This window comes from Polypterus senegalus, chromosome 6 (genome assembly GCF_016835505.1).
Source record: "Polypterus senegalus isolate Bchr_013 chromosome 6, ASM1683550v1, whole genome shotgun sequence".
NCBI lineage: Eukaryota > Metazoa > Chordata > Cladistia > Polypteriformes > Polypteridae > Polypterus > Polypterus senegalus.
Window position 1 is genome coordinate 177,391,171 of NC_053159.1, and position 14,267 is coordinate 177,405,437.

The following is a 14,267-nucleotide window of genomic DNA, read 5'->3' on the forward strand; positions in this document are numbered from 1 at the left end:
ACTTCTCTTCCGTTTGTGAGGTCCAGACCACCCGCGTTCCCAGCACCTTGTGAGATAGCAGGTCTGTGCTTTTTAAACAGATAGATAATGCACTCTCATTTTCAGGTGGGGCATAGGATCGACCTGCACTGGAGCCATGAGTGCCACACCTGTTTCCTACGGGTTTTTTTTAAAAGGAGGCTGAAGCATGAGAGAAAGAATGAAAAGACAAACAGAACCGTGAATGGGCATAGTATCCGGTGTCTGAGCCAGCTTGAGGAAGAAGAGGCAGAGTGGTCGCTAGTCTCACAGTGGAGCAAGCGATTGGTGCTCAATGAGGTGGATCATTATCCACTGATTTAATGTAGAAGCAGGTATGATGGCGGTGGAGTCCTCTTTAGAGGTTCAGAGAACACCAGGTGAGCGAGAGGAAAGACAGGAGGACAGCTTGCTTTGAGTGGTCTGGCAGACGAGACAGGAGTCGGAGGTCAGGACTGCAGCTGCTGGTGTCTCCACCGGCTGAGCGATCCGTAGGGTGAGCTGGTGAGATAAGTGAATAGATGACACGCCAGGCTCAGGTGAAAGAAGAGAAGGAACCCAATGACTGTGTTGTTTTATTCTGATTTTAACATGGGATTATTTATTGGAATTTTAACTTGCAGACTTCCACAGATTTTATGAATTATTTATTGAATATTCTTTGCACTGCACTTTTGGACACTTTGTTTAATTATTTGTTTTTTTTTGTAATAAAAGCATTTAAAGACTTTGCACTGATCCCTTGCTGACTGAGTTTGTCCCTAATTTGGCCATCTCATCCTTGGGTACGTTATCGTGGTTTTGATTTCAAGAGGCTCCTGGAAGTAATCCTGGAGGGTGGCGCCGACCCCGACCGTCACAAACCTGCCCCTACGACTACCAAACCAGTTTTGATTTAGCTGGTGTGAGTCATAGAGAATGTCTTACTAGACGAGAGACGGTTACCGGAGTGTACCACAACTGCTTCTGACTTGCTGAGATTAAGTAGATGAAGTCTATGATTGAAAGTCACTGGAAAAGTCGTCTGATGTGAAGTGACATGGCCTTAAGAAAGAGCACTTAACTAAAAAGTCGGGGAAACTGAAATAAAATCTTGTCACAGTAGAACATGTTCTGAAATGGAAGGCTGCTGAAGAAGCACAAGAAGTACAGTGGAGCCTCGGTTCACGAACGTCTCGGAACACGTACAAATCGGTTTACGACCAAAAAGTTTGCCAAACTTTTGTATCGGTTCACGACCACACACTCGGTATACGAACAAGCCAGTTTCCCTTTTGGTTTGTGCGCGCCGATGATTTCCGCACATGTTCAATCTCTCCCTGTGCAGTGCGAGAGAGACAGACAGACAGACAGAGACACACACACACACACACACACACACAAGAGAGACAGAGACACACACACACACACACACACATGCACACAAGAGAGAGAAAGCTTGTTTTAAAGAGACTGCTTCGTGCATTGTTTTAACCTCATTGTATTTAATGAAGACTTTTTTCTATTGAATTTTAACCTCCATTTCAGTTCTGTTTACAGCGATCGGTTCGTAGTGTGCATTGTTGCAATGTTACTTTTCTTGGTGGTTTATTAAATTACGGATTTTTCAAATGTTCATTTTTTCCCTGTGCTTAAAACTCATTAAAAAGTGTTTTAGCGAGCGGTTCGTAGCGCTATAGCGCAAACTCTTGCAGTGTTAGTTTTCTCTGTTGTTCAAGGTTTTCTCAGTGTTACTCAATGTTTTTACATTTAGTTTACTATTACGCTGTGCATTCTATGATGTAATTAACTATATCTGTGCTTAAAAATCTTTAAAAAAAGATATTTACATACAGTTCGTACGGTCAGATTAAAACAGATTAATTGTATTCACATACAATCCTATGGGGAGAAATTGCTTCGGTTCACGACCAAATCGGTTTACAACCAGAGTTTTGGACCGAATTATGTTCGTGAACTGAGGTTCCACTGTACATCTGAGGGAGGGGGCAACAACATGGTGGTACTGCAAATCTTATTTTTCTGTGCATAGCATGACAGTTTTGACAATGTGCTTTGCTAATTGTGCAATTTGTTATTATTATTCAACAGTTTATATTTTTATTGAGTTTCAAACTATTTTTGCGTATCACAAGATTTAGTCATTAAGTCTTTCATTTCATTTTGCAGCCTCATTGCAGAATCTGAAGGCCTGACTGTGTGTCCTCAGTTCATCGGTCATGGGATAGGCGACTACTTCCATGGTCATCCAGAAATATTACATCATGGTAAGAAACCGCGTCTTGAAGAAGACCAGCATGCACAATGCTATAATTAGACTTGAACCTCTGGTTTCTAAAGGTGTTTAAATGCAAAGGGTCGCTGTGCACTTTTGACCCAAACACCTATGACCCGCTGACTAATTCTAAAGATCTTAATGAAATGGGCACCACCGAAAAAATGCTGTCACCTAAATCATTTATAAATGACCCACCGATCTGTAGCGGCTTCTGTGCTCACCATTTTGCTTTTCAGTATCTTCCTGATAATTCTGGATGTTTAAAAGTTTTAGGACTGATATGTCAAGTTGTAGCTCCATCATGTCATTTTAGGCAGTCACAGGGGCATGTGGACCATATTGCCATTTTTATCGTCTTAAAGACGAGTTTATACTTCTAGGTCGAGCCTACGCCATAGCTTCAATGTAGCCTGACGAGCACCTTCTCTCTCGTTACATTGATGAGGATTCTACACAGACCCCTGCAACTCTCTTTTCTTTCCCAGTTCTTCTGTGATGCTGTTCAGCACCATCAACACTTCGTCAAAGTCCTGTGGTGTTTGAGTGTTTAAATGAAAGTGGATACGCCAACCTGCCAAGAGATCCATGGCATCAAATCCTCTAAGACAGTGGTTCTCAACCTGTGGGGCGGGTCCCCCTTGGGGGGCACAAAGTAACAAAAAGGGGGCACAAAGATGTGGAAAAAAAGAAAACAAGAATCTAAAATATGAAAAAAACATCAGTTGAAACCAAAACAAATGAACTTAAACTCCATTCTGATACTAGAACAATAAATATAGAGTGAGATAAATGTCGATAAAAGTTAATTAGGTATAATAAAATATGCATCTACATTTCAAAAAAATGTTAGGGGGGCGCGATTAAAACTGTTATGAAAACTCGGGTCGCAAATTCTTAAAGGTTGAGAAACGCTGCTTTAAGATGAAGCCTTAAAAAGGCTCAATAAAGAACCACTTAAGGACATTTACATTAGGCAGAATGCCCAGTGGGGCTTGGGTGGTCTTTGAGCTGAACTGGAGATTTAAAAAAAAAAAATTTTTTGTCCACCCTGGCAAATTGATCTTATCATTGGACCATCATTTAGAAACTTAAAAAGCAATTCTGTATATGTCGACTTTTGTCAACACAAGGGGTTGAGGGCGGATGTAAAGTTGAGGGGGGCAGAGGGTGAAAAAAGCTGTGAACATCAATAAAAGTCACGTTTTATGTTAAAGGTAGACCCTCTTTGCTAGGAGGACAGTTCGACCCATTGATATCAAATCCCTGCTTATGTATGAGTAGCATAGAGTAAACAACGTCTAGAATGGCATCGACATTGGGCAAGAGAGCAAAGTGAATGCGCAAAGCAAAATATTTTTATTGTCTTTTCATTTATTTTTATGTATTATTGCTGAATCAAACTCTGACTTCACAAACTGCGATTTTGATGCAAGCGATCTGGAGATCAAAACTGAAAGTCAGGTACTTGCATCAGTTGATCGATCCCCATGTGATCATGCAGCTGATGCGCCAACAGCAATTCTTGCCAGGGAGGACAATCCAGACACTGTATTATCGAACTCTGATTTTCATGAAAACGAAATACAGGTACCTGCATCAGCTGATCAGTCCCCATCTGATCGTTTAGCTGACGCGCCTACGGCAACGTTCACCCTGGGAAGACCACACGGACATTGTTCTGTAGGAGGCAAGCTAGCTAGTGGGCTTCATCAAATGACGCGACATGCTAGAGGACACGACGGATTACCTGCCACTCGACTACTTCAAGCTGTTCGTTTCTCTGCTTATGAGTGATGAGACCAACAGGTATGTAATAAGCCTGTGAATTTACATACTTTAGGGGCTCGGGGAACATAAAATAGGGTGGCGTTTGTTGTAAATAAGTGTTTTGTTTTTTATTTATGTGTGCACAGCTTTTTTGTTTGGAAAAATATTCAGCCGTGGGACAAAACGGGAAAAATAATAATCAGTCGTAAAAGAGTTTCTTAATTATATATCTATCTTATGTAAGTGTGGATTATTTATTTTTTGTACTGTATACTATTTATGCGTTATTATTCTTAATTAATTTTCATTTGTATTATTTTGCATGTAACTACTTCTTTGACATGTTGAAAAGCAGTTTGGAGTGAATCCACCCATCCATTACCCAACCCGCTATATCCTCACTACAGGGTCACGGGGTCTGCTGGAGCCAATCCCGGCCAACACAGGGCTCAAGGCTGGAAGCAAACTCCAGGCAGGGCGCCAGCCCACCACAGGGCACACACACACCAAGCACACACCAGGGACAATTTAGAATCGCAATGCACTTAACCTGCATGTCTTTGGACTGTGGGAAGAAACCAAAGTACCTGGAGGAAACCCACGCAGACACGGGGAGAACATGCAAACTCAACACAGGGAGGACCCGGGAATCGAACCCAGGTCTCCTTACGGCGAGACATTGGGCTGAATCCTTTGTGTGAAAATGTGCCCTAGAATGAAATGTTGTTGTTGTTGTTGTTACGTTTTTTCCCAAAATGCATTCTGTTCCAGCAACATTGTCTCAGCTAAAGTGTCTATCGCATACTCAAGGACATCAGTGGAGAAACATTCAAGACAGAAGCCAGGCCACACTTCTTGACACAAAGAGTTGTGGGAATCTAGAAGAAAAGTAGCGAGACAAGGATAGTATGTAACCATTAGGGGCGCCACTGAGCCCCAAGCCCCAATCACAGCAACCCAAATACAGGTTCCTGGCTCAAATAAAGATTTTATTTTCCATTAACACCTCTCACAGGCTTCTCTCGAACAATGTACCAAATCCCAAACAATAAACTTCTTCCCCCTCTTTGTCCTTCCTCTCCTCCAGGTGAGCTTCGTCCGCTTCCACCCAATTCTGACTCACCTGAAATAAGCAGGAGTGGCTTCCTTTATACCAAACTCAGGAGTATTTCCAGTGCCGCCACATTACATCCAGTAAGCGCTTTCAGGTCAGGTGGAACATCCCTAAAAGGAGGAAATCTCCCCCCCACAATTCCCTCTGGTGGCTCCCACAAGACTCAGCAGAGCTGCCAATTGGAACTCCAATTCCCACGAAGCCCTGCGGGACTGTATATGGGAGGCCCACCAGAGAGCTGTCCTTTCATCCTTCCATTAAACTGGCCACCCGGCCGGGTAAGGAGCCTTGAACCATCCTAGCTGGGAAGCCAGTCCATGCATGGTGCCCATGACTAATAGCAGAAACAGAAAGCTTGACAACCTTTAAGAAGGATCTGGATGAGCTATTAGTTAAACAAACGAGCCTAATGACCTGGATGGTCTCGTCTTGTTTGTCAAATGTCTTATGTCAAAACCAGCTATGCAAGTGTCACCTGTAACCTGTTATGTGTCTCATTGTCCACGCTGTACGCTACATATTTACCCCTAGAGACCTCTATGGCAAGCTGCTCAATGACTGGTGCCATCATTACTTCAACCCAGTTTACAACTAAGGGGCTTCACAAAGAGTGTCATCATCCCTTTAAGAGTCCACATCTAGACAAGTAATGAACAATCTAAACCTCCCAGCAAGTCTAGCATCCGTCAGACAGAGACGCTGGTTTTTAAGGTTTCACGTCAAAATTATGTTTATTTGCATCAAAACCAATAGGAGCAGATATAAGCAATACAAAGAATCATATAACTTGGGTGGGTCAGTCCCATTAGCCAACAGCGAGATACCGGTGACACTATAGGTCATCCAATTCCTTACTTACAAATTATACATATCCTTAATCGGAAAAATGAAAAGAAAAGATTTCTTGCCAATGAGAGACCTCTTTGAAAAAGTGTCCAGCAGCTGAGAGAGAGCTCCTTCTGTAAAGTGTCCATTTTTCACAAAGCAGCAGGTGAGAGAGAACTCTTTGTAAAGTGTCCATGTTTGTAAAAGCTGGCCGCTCTCCCCCATCTTCTTGCCCCGCATTAGCACACACATGACACACTCAGCTCACTCATTTTCATTTTCTGTCAGCAGAGTGCGCTGAAATTTTATGGTTTTCTCAAAATAAAAAATATTACAGAATCATTATCAGAAGCTCAAGGTTATTTTCTAATAGGAATCAAATGCTGCCCAACCTAATGATTCGAAACACTCTGAATTCTGCTTAGCCTTTCTGCTTTCCCAGCGTACACTGCATTCAGCTTGATCAAACACAGACTAAGGCATATCACCTGACATCTGTCAGCTGAAAAAGTTAAAGTATTCCCTATGCAATGTCCATTTTACAAGCAGTCTTCCAAAACTATGTGGGGCAATGTGCTATGATCTTGAGCATTTGGGTATTAAATTCAAATTATATGGTTGGCACAAAGATGGTACAGCTTATCAACCTACAGAGCACAGAACCTGCTGTCAAATGCGGTAGTGACTATTAGTAGACAGGTAAAAGTAAAAAGCTCACAACATCCGAATATCTTGGTGCAATAATCTGCGGCTGTCAGCCAGAAAGCTGAAGTTAAAGAATAACTCGACCAAGGATAGCCCACTCTGAGCCTGGGCCTAAATGCTGTAGAAGATCTGTGGACGTGCCTAAAGAGGGTGCTTTACACATACAACCCCTTTAGAGCAGAGGTGGGCAAAGTCAGGCAGTGGCTGCAGGTTTTTGTTCCAACCCAGTTGCTTAATAAGAAGCACTTACTTCTCAAGTAACACTTGTGCTTCACTTTAGTTGTCTCGCTCGTTACGATTCGGAAACCTTATTGTTTGTTTTAGTCTTAAACAGCTGTTCTCTTAGTTTTTAATGGCTTTTTATTAGCAATAAGATTCAAATGACAAAAGAAAGCAGCTTTTCTCCATTTAGCTTGTTACCATTTATACCTCTGTGAGTATTTATCTGCACTATTGGGTTTAATTAAATACTTGGAAGGAAAGGGAAGAGAAAAAAGTGAAAGACTGAGTATTACTCATCTATTTTAGCCTTCAAATCATTTGGAAGATTTCCTTACAAAGGGGAAGAACATCTAGGATATGAGAATGGCCTGATATGGCAGAGTTAAAGCACTAACAAGCCATGAAATTAAATTATTTGCAAGTATTGTTTTCTAATTAAGCAACTAGGTTGGAGCAAAAACCTGCAGCCACTGCGGCCCTCCAGGACTGACTTTGCCCACCCCTGCTTTAGAGCTTGAACTGTTCTGTCAAGAAGGCAGAGATAAAATGACAAAGTGCAGGTGAGCTAAACTGTTAGGGGCCGATCGAAAGAGACGTAAAGCAAAGGGTTCTTCATGAGGTATTAGTTAAAGGCTGTAGACTTTTATGTAATTATTTGTCATAAATATATTCGTATGTAATATGAAAGAAATCAAATGTGATAGCCATGTCTGTCTGTCTGTCTGCATGAAACAATTTGGCTCCCTATTAAAATCTGGCATACGTATTCATCAAGGAAATTTCTGGGACAGTTTAAATTTCCTAACAGCAAAGTAGTTTATAATTTCAATATTACTCTGAGAGTGGTTACTTTAGCTTGCATATTTTTATTTATTTATTACTTGTTTGACAGCTGCTACTAACAGCAGAGTAGCAAAACACCCACAATTCGTATGTGCTGAATCAAATGTACCTTGAGGCAGAAAATGTGATGGGACGGGGTCATATATAGGTGGGGGTGTTGAATGACGAAGCTACTGTATCAGGAAGGTATGAGGTGAGATGTCTGTTTATTCAATATGGTAGTAATGTTATTGTTTATTTATTTTATGTGGTAATAATTATATTCGATAGATAGATAGATAGATAGATATGAAAAGGACTATATGATAGATAGATAGATAGATAGATAGATAGATAGATAGATAGATAGATAAAAGCAGACATTTTGATAGCAATTGACAAGAAGAATTCATTTAATTCATTGCAGAATTATGGTATTTGAGAGTTCCAATTGAGTGTCTCTTTCTCTTGCACAATGTGGCTCAAAAACTAATCAGCACATTGTCATCTCATAGCAGGCTTACGTTTCGAGTTTGGTGTTTTCTGTCCAGCTGTTTTAGCTCTAGACTGTCCTCAAGAGACTGTGACACACAGACGGACACACACCCATCATCGAGAGATCCAGTAGCTCAAACAGATCAATAAAAATTGTTATAAAAGCAAGGAAGGCGTACATACATACATACATAGTTAGTAAAATGTAAATAAAAGGTCAGTTTTAAGTGTTGGAAGGTCAAGTGGTGACCAGGTCATGATTCACTTGTATTGACAATAGCGTTATAAAATCTCACAGCAGCAGGAACAAATGATCTTCTCAAATGTTCTGTTCTGGAGACGACTGCTGCGTTTACTTCTCTGACCTGCCAAAATGTGGTGGAGAGGGTACCTGCTATTGTCAAACAGGGCCTGTACCTTCTTCCCCATACACTTTGCCACCACAGTTCCCAGTGTGTCCACAGTCCTGCCCAGCACCAAGCCAGCCTTCTTCACCAGCTTGTCCAGCCCCTTAGTGTTCTTATCTGTCATGGTGCCTCCCCATCAAAAACAGTGGGCACTGGCAATGACTGTGTGATAGAGTTATTCAATACAGTAGTGATGCTGTTCTTTATTTCATGTGATAATAATTTTGTTGTTTATTTATTCAATATGGCAGTAATGCTGCTGTTTATTTATTCATTAGTGTCCCAGAATGCAGCGGTTGGTCTCGTTATTTGGCTTGTCCTGCACCCCTCTCTGTGGCTGTGTGGCGTCTTTCATGAACCTCAGTCACAGCGGCTCACTTCTCCTGCTCCTTGACACTGAATTTTGTATATGACATGATGTTCATGTCCGTAAAAGTAAATAATAAATGCAACTTAATTTATGAAGAAATGTGGCTCTGTGACACTTTGTGCTATTGATGTCCTGACTGTTCATGTACTCAGTATTTGTGTTACACTACAGACAACCTCACAGCTGCATTATCTGCCAATTATAATAATTCAATATTTCTCTGGCACCATCATTGAAAGACACAGAGTCACAATGATTCAGTGTTCGGATGCAGTCAGTAATTTTAGCTTAAGACCACCGCACAGATTTTAAATCACCATCGAGTGCTTCTTTGAAAAATTTTATGTTTAAGAAATTTGAACTCCAATTAGCCACAGAGCCTCCACCTCCGAGAACAGCATGAGAATCTGTCGTCACTTCAAGTAAAACAAGCGTAACCTAATTATATTCTACTAGCCGTGTAAGCCCGTGCTGTAAAAAGCCGCCTAGTCCTAGAAACTATTGAAATTGTCAGAAAAAAAACTGAAATGTAGAGATGTCAGGTAATTGAAAGGAATCTCCTGGCAGGATTCGTTTTGCCGACGTGCTCACATCGCTTGTGCATTAGCGGCATGAGGAAAAGTAAAAGGGATACCATTTTTGCCGATGTTAGTGGCTAAGTGACTTTGTCTTTCTTCCAAGGTTTCGTTTTGTCAACGTGCTGACAATTAGCGGCTAAGTGAGTTGTCAGTTTCCTCGGAGGTGAAGCCTTTGCCCTGACTCCATCTCTCACTTCCGGGCCGGACAGACACACACACACACACACACTTCCACGCATAGACGTTTATATTTAAGATCATGAATATGACTTACTGATACAAAGATTATGCTAATAAACAAAACTGTGATAACAAACTCTCTGATGAAGTGAGTAGAAAATATCAAAATGCTCCAACTTTCAGACCAGCTAGCCAAGTCTCTGAACATGGCTGACTGTTATGCCATGCCGACATTTTCTTAACTTGTTTTCCCCTTGCGGTTGCAAAATCTTAGGCAAGATTGCGATATGTAGACCATGGTGTGTCCAGATGTCAGTCTTTACACCAATAAAAGCTGCAATTTCACTTAACTCTTTTAGGGCGGATGTTGACTTTTGTCGACAGCAGGGATTGAGGTTGACTGTTGACGTCCTGGGGCAAAGGGTAATAATCAGCCGCATACGTCGACAAAAAGTCACCATCACGTTATGGGTGCACCCTCTTTGCTAGGAAGACTCTTAGACTCATTGACTTGACATCGAATCCCTGTGTGCATGTGTGTGTGTGAGGAGCGTAGAGTAAACAACGTCTAGAATGGCATCGACATCGGACAAAAGAGCAAAGCGAATGTGCAAAGCAAAATAACACTGGGTGCGTTATTTGTTTGTTTATTTTTTGCTTTTTGCGTATAATTAATGAATCAGACTCTGACTTATCAAACTCCGATTTTGATGCAAGTGATCTGGAAATCAAAAATGAAAGGCAGATAGCTGTTCCCCCCCAATAGAAGTACCTTTCAGAATATGAATGAGGAGACAAACAAGGTATGTAGTAAGCATGTAAGAAGTGGGACCTCTGTGGTTGCTCTGTTGCTGCAACAAAAGTCGATGCATCTGAGAAACTGATGTGAGATTGGAGGAGGCAAGAAGAAAAAAAAATGTAAGTGTTGCATTTTTGAACGGGCGTAAAAGTCGGGGTCTGATTTTATGATCGATTTTTCAGGTTTTAAGACTCGAATTATACATGAGTATATACGGTATATTGTCAAAAGTATTGGGATGCCTGCCTTTTCACACACATGAAGTTGTGGCAAGCGGCTGGGGTGGTACCCAGCCATGACGCCTGGAAGGACCAGAAGAGGGACTACACCTCCTCCGGACCATGAGAGGGCAGCCGCCCTGGTTGGTATGGTGACCACGGGAACAGAGCATGGAAGCTCAACCCTATAGGGGCCCGTGGTCACCGCCAGGGGGCGCCCGGATACCTGAAGAGCCCTGGGCGTCAGCACTTACGCCACACCCGGAAGTGCTGGCGGAAGGATTACCAGGGACACCCAAAGTATTTCCGGGTACTCAACCGGTACTTCTGCCATGCCAGGTTGTTCCCCACAAAGTTTAATGCCTAGGCCCACCCTTTGCAGCTCTAACAGCTTCAACTCTTCTGTGAAGGCTTTCCACGAGGTGTAGGAGTGTGTTGATGGGAATTTGTGACCAGGAGAGCATTTGTGAGGTCAGGCACTAATGTTGGACGAGAAGGCCTGGCTCGCTCGCTATCTCGGCTCGAATTCATCCCAAAGGTGTTTTATCAGGTTAAGGTCAGGGCTCTGTGCAGGCCAGTCAAGTTCCTCCACACCAAACTCGCTCCTCCGTTTCTTTATAGACCTTACTTTGTGCACTGGTGTGTGTGCGCAGTCATGTTGGATCAGGAAGGGGCCATCCTCAAACTGTTCTGGACAAAAGAGCAAAGCGAATGTGCAAAGCAAAATACTTTGGGTGCATTATTTGCTTTTTGTGTTGTGAAACGAGCCCCGGACACAGATAGGTAGACACGTTTAAGCACCACCACACGTTTATTTACAGTCCTAATATTTACAATAATAAGTGCCACAAAACCCCCAAGACGCCCCAAAGTCCAGGCCCCACACTCTAATGCCTCACACTTCAGGCCACCTCCATTCCTCTCCTTCAAGCTCTGTCCTTTTATAATCACCCGGATGTGCTCCAGGTGCTTCCCAGTAATCTTCCACCGGCACTCCCCAGTGTGGCGGAAGTGCAGGCTGCGTACCCGGAAGCACTCCGGGTGTCCCCGATCCTCTTCCCCCCAGCACTTCTGGGTGTGGCGGAAGTGCTGAGGTCCAGGGCTCTGTAGGCATTGGGCGCCCCCTGGCGGTGACCACGGGCCCCTACAGGGCTGAGCTACCCGTGGTCCCCAAAGCAACCAGGGGGGTCGCCCCCTCATGGTCTGATGCCTACTCAGGTCCTCCTAGGCATCCAGGCAGGGTGCCACAGTGTATTATTGCTGAATCAGACTCTGACTTATCAAACTCCGATTTTGATGCAAGTGATCTGGAAATCAAACACAAAATTGCAGGTAGCTGTTTGGTTTTTTTTTTCCCCCAGAACTGCCTTTCAGAATACGAATGATGAGACACACAGGTATGTAGTAAGCATGTAAGAAGTGTTACCACCACTCTTAGAAAGCTAAAGTTTAATGGTAAATGCATATAGGGTTTACTTTGTACGCTTTTTGGAAAGCTGAGTTTTTAGGAAAATATATTCAGACTTGGGGGAAAATGAAAAAAGGTGTGTGGACGTTTGGTCTCCACTGTGTATGTACTGCATATCTCAGTATCATGAATGTGTTTTTTTGTGACTCCACTTTTTTAGAAGTTGATGAATGGTAGTCATTCTCTGGACTTAGACCTTTGATCACCTGCCTTACACTTTTGTGTAAGTGTAAATACTCCATAACTTAGATGATATAATAAGACCACTGTGGTCATCACATTACAAGATACACAGAGCGCCACCTGAAGCTGTGCGGAGGAGAGCGACCACCTGCATCCCACGACTTAAGGATGTGTCGTACTGTGACAGACTCAGAGAATTACCGTAATTTTCGCTCCATAAGACACACTTTTGTTTCCCCCAAAAGAAGGGTGGAAATGTCTGTGCGTCTTATGGAGCGAATATTGCGTCACAGACCGTGATGTGTATTACATAACAAAAGTCGACATCCAGGGGTAGAGGGCGACAATCAGCTGTTAATGGCGACAAAACTCACCGTTATGTTATAGGCATTCCCTCTCTGCTTGGAGGAATGTTAGACTCATTGATTCAGCATCTAATCCTTGCGTGTGGATGAGTTACGAAATGTAAACAAAGGCAAGATGGCATCGACATCTCACGAGGAAGCTAACAAAATTTTGTTCAGGAAACAAAATCCTCAGCAGATGATGTTTTGTGCATTATCACTGAGTCGGACTCTGATTTTTCAGAATCAGAATTTTGTTGCGAGTGATCATGAGATCGAGCAAGAGAGTGAGGAACTGGCATCAGCTGATCGGACACCAACCGATGCTGCTCCAGCTGAGCACATTTGCGCAACCGATGCACCTACGGCAAGGTTCATGTGGGAGGAATACCCAGAAATTGATCCATGGGAGCCAAACTGGTTACCGGACTTCACAAGACGGCATGACTTACTGTTGGACGCGACAGATTACCAGCCGCTGGACTACTTCAGGCTCTTCTTTCCTAACGCTGCCTTTCAACTACTATCAGCAAGACAAACTGGTCTGCAGACCAATTTTTTGAATCGCGGGCTACGCTTGCACCGCATTCTCGTTTTTCAAAGTGGCAACCTACAACAAAACATGAGATGAAGGGCTTTGTGGCATTACAAATAGAGATGGGTCTGGACTGGCGATATAACTTCAGGGAGCATTGGTCCAAACGTGCGTTGTCCCCTGGTGGCTTTGGACAGGTTATGCCACGTGATGATAGGTATGTGCTCCTGCAAAATGATTGTGAGCAACTGAGCTTCATAAATTTTGACACTGGCGATGAGGAGCTCTTGAGGTTTCCAGAAAACTAGAAGAGTGCTTGAACCTTAAAGTCTCTCCTCATTTGTTAATGACAGTGATGATGTTTCTTAATATACCACTGTTGACTTTACATGGTTGAAATATTATTCTGCTATATTTTATTAAATACAGTGCATCCGAAAAGTATTCACAACGCATCACTTTTTCCACATTTTGTTATGTTACAGCCTTATTCCAAAATGGATTAAATTCATTTTTTTCCTCTGAATTCTACACACAACACCCCATAATGACAACGTGAAAAAAGTTTATTTAAGGTTTTTGCAAATTTATTAAAAATAAAAAAACTGAGAAATCCCATGTACAGAAGTATTCACAGCCTTTGCTCAATACTTTGTCGATGCACCTTTGGCAGCAATGACAGCCTCAAGTCTTTTTGAATATGATGCCACAAGCTTGGCACACCTATCCTTGGCCAGTTTCGCCCATTCCTCTTTGCAGCACTTCTCAAGCTCCATCAGGTTGGATGGGAAGCGTCGGTGCACAGCCATTTTAAGATCTCTCCAGAGATGTTCAATCGGATTCAAGTCTCGGCTCTGGCTGGGCCACTCAAGGACATTCACAGAGTTGTCCTGAAGCCACTCCTTTGATATCTTGTGCTTAGGGTCGTTGTCCTGCTGA

General features: G+C 42.7%; 1 protein-coding gene and 1 long non-coding RNA gene across 4 annotated transcripts in view; one reads left to right on the plus strand and one right to left on the minus strand.

Moving 5' to 3' along the window:
* The window catches only part of metap1d (methionyl aminopeptidase type 1D (mitochondrial)), a 212,462-nt gene that overhangs the window by 189,747 nt on the left and 8,448 nt on the right, over positions 1-14,267 (plus strand). For all 3 annotated transcript variants that reach the window (XM_039757626.1, XM_039757625.1, XM_039757627.1), the window contains exon 7: positions 2,188-2,285. In XM_039757626.1, the coding sequence (XP_039613560.1) occupies positions 2,188-2,285 (98 nt within the window). The remainder of the gene's footprint in view (positions 1-2,187; positions 2,286-14,267) is intronic.
* Positions 1-14,267, minus strand: part of LOC120531845 — a 152,974-nt gene that overhangs the window by 114,778 nt on the left and 23,929 nt on the right. The gene's annotated exons all lie outside the window — the stretch shown is intronic.